The sequence below is a fragment of the Oncorhynchus masou genome, chromosome 6, assembly GCF_036934945.1.
Source record: "Oncorhynchus masou masou isolate Uvic2021 chromosome 6, UVic_Omas_1.1, whole genome shotgun sequence".
Lineage (NCBI taxonomy): Eukaryota > Metazoa > Chordata > Actinopteri > Salmoniformes > Salmonidae > Oncorhynchus > Oncorhynchus masou.
In genome coordinates, this window is record NC_088217.1 from 1,211,887 (window position 1) to 1,224,855 (window position 12,969).

General features: G+C 45.1%; 1 protein-coding gene across 1 annotated transcript in view; it reads left to right on the plus strand.

Moving 5' to 3' along the window:
- fbln2 (fibulin 2) overlaps positions 1 to 12,969 on the plus strand; it is a 139,228-nt gene that overhangs the window by 23,079 nt on the left and 103,180 nt on the right. The window contains exon 2 of the mRNA XM_064967371.1: positions 11,097 to 11,693. Within this exon, the coding sequence (XP_064823443.1) occupies positions 11,223 to 11,693 (471 nt within the window). The 5' untranslated portion in view covers positions 11,097 to 11,222. The remainder of the gene's footprint in view (positions 1 to 11,096; positions 11,694 to 12,969) is intronic.

The following is a 12,969-nucleotide window of genomic DNA, read 5'->3' on the forward strand; positions in this document are numbered from 1 at the left end:
ATAGACCAGCTAAAGAATGCATACTATGTGGGAATGTTAACCTTACCCCAGGTACGCTAGGTAGGGCACATCACCGTTTAGACATTAATAGACCAGCTAAAGAATGCATACTATGGGAATGTTAACCTTACCCCAGGTACGCTAGGTAGGGCACATCACCGTTTAGACATCAATAGACCAGCTAAAGAATGCATACTATGGGAATGTTAACCTTACCCCAGGTACGCTAGGTAGGGCACATCACCGTTTAGACATCAATAGACCAGCTAAAGAATGCATACTATGTGGGAATGTTAACCATACCCCAGGTACGCTAGGTAGGGCACATCACCGTTTAGACACCAATAGACCAGCTAAAGAATGCATACTATGTGGGAATGTTAACCTTACCCCAGGTACGCTAGGTAGGCACATCACCGTTTAGACATCAATAGACCAGCTAAAGAATGCATACTATGTGGGAATGTTAACCTTACCCCAGGTACGCTAGGTAGGCACATCACCGTTTAGACATCAATAGACCAGCTAAAGAATGCATACTATGTGGGAATGTTAACCATACCCCAGGTACGCTAGGTAGGGCACATCACCGTTTAGACATCAATAGACCAGCTAAAGAATGCATACTATGTGGGAATGTTAACCATACCCCAGGTACGCTAGGTAGGGCACATCACCGTTTAGACACCAATAGACCAGCTAAAGAATGCATACTATGTGGGAATGTTAACCTTACCCCAGGTACGCTAGGTAGGCACATCACCGTTTAGACATCAATAGACCAGCTAAAGAATGCATACTATGTGGGAATGTTAACCTTACCCCAGGTACGCTAGGTAGGCACATCACCGTTTAGACATCAATAGACCAGCTAAAGAATGCATACTATGTGGGAATGTTAACCTTACCCCAGGTACGCTAGGTAGGGCACATCACCATTTAGACATTAATAGACCAGCTAAAGAATGCATACGATGGGAATGTTAACCTTACCCCAGGTACGCTAGGTAGGGCACATCACCGTTTAGACATCAATAGACCAGCTAAAGAATGCATACTATGTGGGAATGTTAACCTTACCCCAGGTACGCTAGGTAGGCACATCACCGTTTAGACATCAATAGACCAGCTAAAGAATGCATACTATGTGGGAATGTTAACCTTACCCCAGGTACGCTAGGTAGGGCACATCACCGTTTAGACATCAATAGACCAGCTAAAGAATGCATACTATGGGAATGTTAACCTTACCCCAGGTACGCTAGGTAGGCACATCACCGTTTAGACATCAATAGACCAGCTAAAGAATGCATACTATGTGGGAATGTTAACCATACCCCAGGTACGCTAGGTAGGGCACATCACCGTTTAGACATCAATAGACCAGCTAAAGAATGCATACTATGTGGGAATGTTAACCTTACCCCAGGTACGCTAGGTAGGGCACATCACCGTTTAGACATCAATAGACCAGCTAAAGAATGCATACTATGTGGGAATGTTAACCTTACCCCAGGTACGCTAGGTAGTGCACATCACCGTTTAGACACCAATAGACCAGCTAAAGAATGCATACTATGTGGGAATGTTAACCTTACCCCAGGTACGCTAGGTAGGGCACATCACCGTTTAGACATCAATAGACCAGCTAAAGAATGCATACTATGGGAATGTTAACCTTACCCCAGGTACGCTAGGTAGGCACATCACCGTTTAGACACCAATAGACCAGCTAAAGAATGCATACTATGGGAATGTTAACCTTACCCCAGGTACGCTAGGTAGGGCACATCACCGTTTAGACACCAATAGACCAGCTAAAGAATGCATACTATGGGAATGTTAACCCTAAGCTGAGCCTCGTATGAGGCAAGACGAGCGTCATTGTGTGAACTATCTTTCCAACATAGCGGTGTGAACCCAGCTGCCCTAGAGATGCACCGCCGGGTACTCTCACTGAACAACATGAGTAGCGTAATCATATGTGGCCAACATGAAATATCTAAGTATCTAACAAGCAACCAAACAATCTGCACCCAGCCAACCGTTTGTAGCTAATGTGCACTGTACTTTATTAGGACAACCACCAAAGCAATGCTATTGACTGGTCTGAACGCAGACATAGTCAACTAGATAAGGCATGGAACTCATATGAACTCATCACTTTAAGGCATCTAAAATCTCCTTAGTGTTTAATCTAATATAGCATTCGTAGGAAGCAGAGGACCATGACATACAGTGTTAATGCAGGGACAGAGAGAAGCCGTTGAAGCAGCAACGATGTGAAATGAATGGGCTGCGTACAGCTCAAGCGATTGTCCACAGCGTTGGCAGAGGGGACGGAGCACTGATTAAAAATCAGCATCTCTTCATTGGTTCGCCTGGCGTGGCTAGTGGTCACCATTGCAGGTAGCGTAACATGGAAGAGATGACATAAAGCTAGTTTGAGCAGTGATACCTGGGGTACCTTCACCCTTCCTATTAGTTTGAGCAGTGATACCTGGTGTACCTTCACCCTTCCTGTTAGTTTGAGCAGTGATACCTGGGGTACCTTCACCCTTCCTATTAGTTTGAGCAGTGATACCTGGGGTACCTTCACCCTTCCTGTTAGTTTGAGCAGTGATACCTGGGGTACCTTCACCCTTCCTGTTAGTTTGAGCAGTGATACCTGGGGTACCTTCACCCTTCCTGTTAGTTTGAGCAGTGATACATGGGGTACCTTCACCCTTCCTATTAGTTTGAGCAGTGATACCTGGTGTACCTTCACCCTTCCTGTTAGTTTGAGCAGTGATACCTGGGGTACCTTCACCCTTCCTATTAGCTTGAGCAGTGATACCTGGGGTACCTTCACCCTTCCTGTTAGTTTGAGCAGTGATACCTGGGGTACCTTCACCCTTCATATTAGTTTGAGCAGTGATGCCTGGCGTACCTTCACCCTTCCTATTAGTTTGAGCAGTGATACCCCGGCACCTATTATTGCTGGTGTAGTGACGCACATCTTTAATCAAACATTTGTTGTAGGAAAGATTCCTAAATCTTGGAAAACAGCTTTGCTTTACCACTCCTCAAGGGAGGTGATGGTAATGAGTTGGATAATTATCGGCCCATCTCTCAGCTCTCCTGTTTGGCTAAAATTCTAGAGTCACTGCTGAATAGGCAACTACAACATTTTTTAACTGTTAACAATACTCTTTCTAGTAATCAATCTGGCTTCAGACCTAAACACAGTACTATTACGGCCATTGTACGTGTTTTAAATTATATTACTAATGCCTTAATCGAAAGCACTGTGCTGCCTTGTTCATAGATTTATCGAAAGCTTTTGACACTGTAGACCTTGCAATAGTTTTGGGTAAACTGTCGTCAATAGGACTGGGATTGGATGCCTGTCGTTGGTTTCATGACTCTCTAAAGGATAGAAGTCAGGCTGTTGGAGTTGACGGCATCCAGTCGGAGCCATTGGAGTTGGTTAAAGGGGTCCCACAAGGTTCCATACTTGGTCCATTACTGTTCACTCTCTACATAAACAATATCGGTGATGAGATAAAAAAGTGTCAAATTCATTGATATACTGATGATACTGTCATGTACTCTATCGCTTCAACGGCTGGCCAAGCATTATCATTATTGGAGACAGATTTTAAGATATTACAAGGGTCTTTTATACAGCTGAAACTTGTTTTAAATGCAAAGAAAACATATTTTATGATTTTTAATAGGTTCAAACACTTACGAGCTTAGATGGTTCTGGAATGAATCAGGTATCTGCATATAAATACTTAGGGATATGGTTGGATGATAAACTGTCTTTTAAAATGCATATTGACCAACTTTGTAAACGGCTAAAACTCAAGCCTGGCTTCCTCTATAGAAACAGGGAAACAGGGCATGTTTGTCCTCTACAAATAGAGACAAATTGCGCAACTACTTTTATGTCTGTTATAGAATATGGGGATATTATTTACATGCTACGGCATCAACACTTAAATCGCTGGATGCTGCTTATCATTGTCCACTTAGGTTTATTACGGGTGCTAGCTACAGAACTCACTACTGTGTTTTATATCATAATGTGGGTTGGACTTCGCTGTCCGTGAGACGAGAACAACATGCTCTCGTGTTTGTCTTTAAAGCACTTCTGAATAAGCTACCTTCTTATTTATCATCACTCATCAATATTAGAATTATAATTCCTAAAACCAGGTCTCAAGCATGGATTACACTTGAGGCCCATGCGATTTCCACAGAGTTGGGTATGGCTGCCTTTTCCTGTTACACTCCTCACTTCTGGAATAGCCTGCAGACTAAACTTAAACTGTCGTCTATTTTAAATATTTATTGGAAGATGTTTATTTTTGTATTGCTTGTAACTGTTTCGGGTAATGTAAGTTCTTGTGCTGTTAGTAGAATAACCTGTTAGGGGAATAACCTGTGTAAATGAAATCTGTTGCTGTATTTGTTTGTGTTATCTGTGATGGTTTTGTTTGTCTTGTGTAGTTTCTTAATCATTGTACCTAAACTGTATGTGTAAACATGTATACGCAGGGCCCAGCTGTAAAAGAGACCTTGGTCTCAGTCTGTTGTTGAAATAAAGGTATTATAATAATAATAATACCTGCTGGAGTGTACAGGTCGCAGTGGTGGTGGATAGTATATGGGGCTTTGGTGACAAAACACATGGCACTTCGATAGACTGCATCCAGTTTGCTGAATATTGGAGTGTTGGAGACTTTTGTAGATGACATCGTCGAGGATCGGTAGGATGGTCAGTTTTACGGGGGTATGTAAGGCAGCATGAGGCTTTGTTGCGAAATTGGATGCCAATTCTAGATTTAATTTTGGATTGGAGATGCTTAATGTGAGTCTGGAAGGAGAGTTTACAGTCCAACTAGACACCTAGGTATTTGTAGTTGTCCACATATTCTAAGTCAGAGCCGTCCAGAGTAGTGATGCTGGACGGGCGGGCAGGTGCGGGCAGTGATCGGTTGAAGAGCATGCATTTAGTTTTACTTGCATTTAAGAGCAGTTGGAGGCCACGGAAGGAGAGTTGTATGGCATTGAAGCTCATCTGGAGGTTAGTTAACACAGTGTCCAAAGAAGGGCCAGAAGTATACAGAATGGTGTCGTCTGCGTAGTGGGGGATCGGAGAATCACCAGCAGCAAGAGTGACATCATTTATGTATACAGAGAAAATAGTCGGCCCGAGAATTGAACCCTGTGGCACCATCATAGAGACTGCCAGAGGTCCGGACAACAGGCCCTCCGATTTGACACACTGAACTCTGTCTGAGAAGTAGTTGGTGAACCAGACGAGGCAGTCATTTGAGAAACCAAGGCTGTTTTGTCTGCCGATAAGAATGTGGTGATTGACAGAGTCGAAAGCCTTGGCCAGGTCGATGAATATAGCTGCACAGTATTGTCTCTTATCGATGGCGGTTATGAAATTGTTTAGGACCTTTTAGCGGGGCTGAGGTGCACTCATGACCAGCTCGGAAGCCAGATTGCATAGCGGAGAAGGTACGGTGGGATTCGAAATGGTCGGTGATCTGTTTGTTAACTTGGCTTTTGAAGACCTTAGAAAGGCAGGGTAGGATAGATTTAGGTCTGCAGCAGTTTGGGTTTAGAGTGTCTCCCCCTTTGAAGAGGGGGATGACTGCGGCATAGATTTCTAATGTCTGTGGAAATTGGGACTGCACCAAAAAAGACTTCTAAAAGGTGCCGATCGCGGCAGCTTTCACATTTTTGGGGATCTCAGATGATATGAAAGAGAGGTTGAACAGGCTAGTAATAGGGGTTGCAAAAATTGACGGATATTTTTAGAAAGAGCGTGCCCAGATTGTCTAGCCCGGCTCATTTGTAGGGGTCCAGATTTTGCAGTTCTTTCAGAACATCAGCTATCTGGATTTGGGTGAAGGAGTAATGGGGGAGGCTTAGGCAAGTTGCTGTGGGTGGTGCAGGGCTGTTGACCGGGGTATGGGTAGCCAGGTGGAAGGCATGGCCAGCCGTAGAAAAATGCTTCCTGAAATTCTCAATTATCGCAGATTTATTGGTGGTGACAGTGTTTCCTGCCCTCAGTGCAGTGGGCAGCTGGGAGGAGGTGCTCTTATTCTCCATGGACTTTACAGTGTCCCAGAACTTTTTGGAGTTTGTGCTATAAGATGCAAATTTCTGTTTGAAAAACTAGCCTTTGCTTTCCTAACTGCCTGTGTATATTGCTTCCTAACTTCCCTGAAAAGTTGAATATCGCGAAGGCTATTCTATGCTAATGCAGTATGCCACAGGGTGTTTTTGTGCAGTCAGGTCTGGAGAGAACCAAGGGCTATATCTGTTCCTGATTCTAAATTGTTTGAATGGGGCATGCTTATTTAAGATGGTGAGGAAGGCACTTTTAAAGAATATCCTGGCATCTTCTACTGACGGAATGAGGTCAATATCTTTCCAGGATACCCGGGCCAGGTTGATTAGAAAGGCCTGCTCACTGGTGGTCGTTTGACCGCGGACCCATAACGGATGCAGGCAATAAGGCAGTGATCGCTGAGATCCTGGTTGAAGACATCAGAGATGTATTTGGAGGGCAGGTTGGTTCGGATGATATCTATGAGTTTGCCCGTGTTTACGTATTTGGGGTTGTACCTGGTAGGTTTATTGATAATTTGTGTGATCTTGAGGGCATCAAGCTTAGATTGTAGGATGGCTAAGGTTTTAAGCATATTCCAGTTTAGGTCACCTAACAGCACAAGCTCTGAAGATAGATGGGGGGCGATTAATTCACATATGGTGTCCAGAGCACAGCTGGGGGCAGAGGGTGGTCTATAGCAAGCAGCAACGGTGAGAGACTTGTTTCTGGAAAGGTGGACTGATGTTCCATTCTTTCATCTAGATTTGAGAGTCCATAATGCAAACAGGTCTTAAGGGATCATGCCAGATTTAAGGGAAGGAACATTTCCGCCTCTGGAAAAGCGTAATGTAAACCCAACAGCCTTAATGTGCTACTGGGAGGGGAGATTCTCTGAAATGGATCATTGCTTCTTCATAGGCCATGAAGAGTGTGCTGGCTGTAGGATCCCTGCACACTGAAAGGTCCTGATGCCCAATAGGAACTGAATCCCTGTTGTCGGACCATGATAACCTCTTACACTTATGGTGGCGCTATTTCATTTTTGGAAGAAAAACGTTCCCGTTTTAAACAAGATATTTTGTCACAAAAAGATGCTCGACTATGCATATAATTGCTACTGTTCGAAAGAAAACACTCTGACGTGTCCAGAAATACAAATATCTTCTCTGTGCGTGCCCTTTAACGTGAGCTTCAGGCAAAACCAAGATGACTTGGCATCCAGGAAATGACAAGGATTTTTGAGGCTCTGTCTTTCATGATCTCCTTATATGGCTGTGAACGCAAGAGGAATGAGTCTGCCCTTTCTGTCGTTTCCCCAAGGTGTCTGCAGCATTGTGACGTATTTGTAGGCAGATCGTTGGAAGATTGACCATAAGAGACCACATTTACCACGTGTCCGCCCGGTGTCCTGCGCCGAAATTGGTGCGCAAAAGTCACCTGCCAGTATTTTTCCATGGGGCACAGAGAGAGAAGCAAGCTTCCACGAACTGCATGTCAATGAAGAGATATGTGAAAAAACACCTTGAGGATTGATTCCAAACAACGTTTGCCATGTTTCGCTCGATATTATGTAGTTAATCCGGAAAAAGTTTCACGTTGTAGGTGACTGCACAGCGTTTCGGTAGGGCAATGTAGAAAACGGAACGATTTCTCCTACACACAGACGCTTTAAGGAAACACTGCGCATTTGGTATGTGGCTGGGAGTCTCCTCATTGAAAACATCAGAAGCTCTTCAAAGGTAAATGATTTTATTTATTTGGTTATCTGGCTTTTGTGAAAATGTTGCGTTCTACATGCTACACAAAATGCTATGCTAGCTTTGCATACTCTTACACAAATTAGTCAATTTCTATGGTTCAAAAGCATATTTTGAAAATCTGAGATGACAGTGTTGTTAAGAAAAGGCTAAGCTTGAGAGCAAACGCATTATTTTAATTTTATTTGCGATTTTCAGAAATCGTTAACGTTGCGTTATGCTAATGAGCCTGAGGCTTAGTCACAATCCCGGATCCGGGATGGGGAGTTTCAAGAGGATAAGAAAGGCTGCATTCTCTGTTATCGGACCATGGTAAGAAAAGCATATAGTATTACTATCAATCCCCCCAAAACCAAAACTTAACGTTAGTTAATTTCGCTATCTAAAGGCCTAATGTCCTACTGATACTGCTCAGCAGTAACATCTGCTGCATCTTCAGTTTGCACAGCGAGAATGACCTGGTAATCACCCTACGATATAGTCTACCTGAGCTGAAGGCTAATGTCTAACCACAACATGCAATTGGCATGCTGACTGCAGGAATGTCCACCGGAGCTGTTGCCAGAGAATTTAATTCTAATTTCTCTACCATAAGCCACCTCCGTCGTTTTAGAGAATTTCGCAGTACGTCCAACCAGCCTCAAAACCGCAGACCACATGTGATAACGCCAGAGCAGGACCTTCACATCATCAGAGACCAGCCACCTGGACAGCTGTGGGTTTGTACAATGGAATAATTTCTGGAAGAACTGTCAGAAACCATCTAAGGGAAGCTCATGCTCGTTGTCCACATCAGTGTCTTGACCTGAATGTAGTTTGGCATCGTAACCAACTTCATTTGGCAAATGCTCACCTTCGATGGCCACTGGCACGCTGGAGTAGTGTGCTCTTCACGGATGAATCCCGGTTTCAACTGTATCGGGCAGATGGCAGACTGCGTGTATGGCATCGTGTGAGCGAGCGGCTTGCTGATGTCAACGTTGTGAACAGAGTGCCTCATGGTGGAGGTGGGGTTATGGTATGGGCAGGCATAAATTACGAATAAGGAACACAATTGCATTTTATTGATGGCAATTTGAATGCACAGAGATACTGTCACGAGATCCTGAGGCCCATTGTCTTGCCATTCATCCACCGCCATCACCTCATGTTTCAACATGATAATGGACAGCCCCATGTTCCAAGGATCTGTACACAATTCCTAGAAGCTGAACATGTCCCAGTTTTTCCATGGACTTTATACTCACCAGACTTGTCACCCTTGGAGCAGGTTTGGGATGCTCTGGATCGGTGTGCCACATCATGTTCCTGTTAGCACCAATATCTAGAAACTTCTCACAGCCATTGAAGAGTAATGGGACAATATTCCACAGGCCACAATCAACAGCCTGATCAACTCTATGTGAAGGAGATGTGTTGTGCTGCATGAGGCAAATGGTGATCACACCAGATACTGACTGGTTTTCTGATCCACACCCCTACCTTTTAAAAAAGGTATCTGTGACCAGCCGATGCATATCTGTATTCCCAGTCATGTGAAATCCATATATAGTGCCTAATAAATGTATTTCAATTGACTGATTTCCTTATTTATATTTAAACTTTATTTAACTAGGCAAGTCAGTTAAGAAAGAATTCTTATTTACAATGACAGCCGACCCTGGCCAAACCCTAACCTGAACGACGCTGGGCCAATTGTGCACCGCCCTCTGTGACTCCCAATCACGGCCGGTTGTGATACAGCCTGGAATTGAACCAGGGTCTGTTGTGGCATCTCTTGCACTGAGATGAGGTGCCTCAGGCCGCTGTGATACAGCCTGGAATTGAACCAGGGTCTGTAGTGACACCTCTAGCACTGAGATGCAGTGCCTCAGACCGTTGCGACACTCGGGAGTCCTCCCTTATATGAACTGTAACTCAGTAAAATCTTTGAATTTGTTACATGTTGCATAGAAACTTTTGTTCATTATAGACTGCATCTTTGACCAAATCGCCATGGTGATGTGGGCCTTGCAGATGAATGTCAGGTCAGACCTCCTCCTGATAACTCTAGAGCTGCAGTGATGTAGGGAGCCTGTATGTCTGTATGCATGTCATGCTACTGGCATACTGGGTGAAACATACCTGGGTTCAAATACTATTTCACATCATTTTAAACAGTATTCTCAAGCTGTGCTTGATCAAGTTTACCTGGCTTGATGAACCAATAGAAAAGTCCTGAAACTGTAAACCCCACCCACATCTGGCACACCAGGCAGTCTAGAGGAAACGCTCAAAGAAATATGTTGTATAGTATTTCAAAGCAAGCCTGGTGAACTAATAAACTGGACAGATGTTGAAGAGTATTTGAACCCAGGCCTGGTAAACTAATATACTGGACAGATGTTGAATAGTATTTGAAAGCAGGCCTGGTAAACTAGTAAACTGGACAGATGTTGAATAGTATTTGAACCCAGGCCTGGTGACCTAATAAACTGGACAGATGTTGAATAGTATTTGAAAGCAGGCCTGGGGGAAAGAAGGGTGTAGTCATAATAATATCACCCAGCAGTAGTGAAAGTAATGGGACAGACCAGAACCTGAGAGTTCAACTATGAATCCAGATGTTGGTGTGTGTAAATGTATCTCTCTCTCTTTCTCTCACTCAATTCAAGGGGCTTTATTGGCATGGGAAACATGTGTTAACATTGCCAAAGCAAATGAGGTAGATAATATACAAATGTGAAATAAACAATAAAAATAAACAGTTAACATTACACATCTCTCTCTCGAAACCCCCCCCTCCCTCCCTCCCTGTCTCCCTCCCTCCCTGTCTCCCTCCCTGTCTCCATCCCTCCCTCTCTCCCTCCCTGTCTCCCTCGCTTTCCCTCCCTCCCTCCACCCCCCCTCTGTCTCCCTCCCTGTCTCCCTCCCTGTCTCCCTCCCTGTCTCCACCCCTCTCTGTCTCCCTCTCTTCCCCCTCCACCCCATCTCCCTCCCTCCCTCCCTCTCTGTCTCCCTCTCTTCCCCCTCCCTCCCTCTCTGTCTCCCTCTCTGTCTCCCTCTCTGTCTCCCCTCTTCCCCTCCCTCCCTCCCTCCACCCCATCTGTCTCCCTCTCTTCCCCCTCCACCCCATCTCCCTCCCTCCCTCCCTCCCTCCCTCCCCTCCCTCCCTCCCTCCCTCCCTCCCTCCCTCCCCTCCCTCCCCCCCTCCCTCTGTCTCCCTCTCTTTTTCTCTGTAGAGTGGTAGTGATCCCTGAGAACAGAGAGAGTGTGTCTGAATCCTTGAGGAGGACTACAAAGCTAAACCTCAAAACACTGTGAAAAACATCTTCAGTCTCATTGCTTTCAATCCATCTGGTGTCATCATGGCTGGTCCCCCACGAGTTGAACAGACATTACGTCACAGTGCCCTTGTCCTCCTCCTGCTGAGTGTGAGTGGTAGCCTGGGCCAGAAGGACTGTACAGGTGTAGACTGCCCTGATCTGAGTAACTGTATTGAGGAGCGGCTGGAAGCTGGGGCTTGCTGTACTACCTGCGTTCAGACTGGGTGTACCTGTGAGGGCTACCAGTACTACGACTGTGTCCATGCCGGCTTTAAGAATGGTCATGTTCCCGAGGGGCAGTCCTACTTCGTGGACTTCGGGAGTACGGAGTGTTCGTGCCCGGAAGGTGGCGGACGGATTGGCTGTCACTTCATGCCCTGTCCTGATGTCCCTGCTAACTGCATCGAGGTGTCTGAGCCGGCTGACGGCTGTGTCACCTGCGAACGTATCGGCTGTGTCCATGACAACCAGAAGTACGAGGCCGGACACTCCTTTCACCTTGTTGCTTGTGAGGTCAGTTTGTTCTCTCTACCTTTACCCGTGAAGTCTGTCTGTTATCTACCTTTACCTGTGAGGTCAGTCTGTTCTCTCTACCTTTACCTGTGAGGTCAGTCTGTTCTCTCTACCTTTACCTGTGAGGTCAGTTTGTTCTCTCTACCTTTACCTGTGAGGTCAGTTTGTTCTCTCTACCTTTACCTGTGAGGTCAGTTTGTTCTCTCTACCTTTACCTGTGAGGTCAGTCTGTTATCTACCTTTACCTGTGAGGTCAGTTTGTTCTCTCTACCTTTACCTGTGAAGTCTGTCTGTTATCTACCTTTACCTGTGAAGCCTGTCTGTTATCTACCTTTACCTGTACCCTTGTCCCTTTTACCTGTGAAGCCTGTCTGTTATCTACCTTTAACTTTACCCTTGTCCCTTTTACCTGTGAAGCCTGTCTGTTATCTACCTTTACCTGTACCCTTGTCCCTTTTACCTGTGAAGCCTGTCTGTTATCTACCTTTACCTGTACCCTTGTCCCTTTTACCTGTGAAGCCTGTCTGTTATCTACCTTTAACTTTACCCTTGTCCCTTTTACCTGTGAAGCCTGTCTGTTATCTACCTTTACCTGTGAATTCTGTCTTATCTACCTTTACCTGTGAAGCCTGTCTGTAATCTACCTTTACCTGTGAAGCCTGTCTGTAATCTACCTTTACCTGTCCTGTCTTCTACCTGCGTCCTGTCTGCTACCTGCGTCCTGTCAGCTACCTGCTTCTTGTCTGCTACCTGTCTGCCGGTTATCTACCTTTACCTGTGAAGTCTGTCTGTTATCTACCTTTACCTGTGAAGTCTGTCTGCTACCTGTCGATCTACCTTTACCTGTGAAGTTTGCCGGTTAGCTACCTTTACCTGTACCCTTGTCCCTTTTACCTGTGAAGCCTGTCTGTTATCTACCTTTAACTGTACCCTTGTCCCTTTTACCTGTGAAGCCTCTCTGTTATCTACCTTTACCTGTGAAGCCTCTCTGTTATCTACCTTTACCTGTGAATTATGTCTTATCTACCTTTACCTGTGAAGCCTGTCTGTTATCTACCTTTACCTGTGAAGCCTGTCTGTAATCTACCTTTACCTGTCCTGTCTGCTACCTGTGTCCTGTCTGCTACCTGCTTCCTGTCTGCTACCTGCTTCTTGTCTGCTACCTGCCTGTCTGTTATCTACCTTTACCTGTGAAGTCTGCCGGTTAGCTACCTTTACCTGTACCCTTGTCCCTTTTACCCGTGAAGTCTGTCTGTTATCTACCTTTACCTGTGAA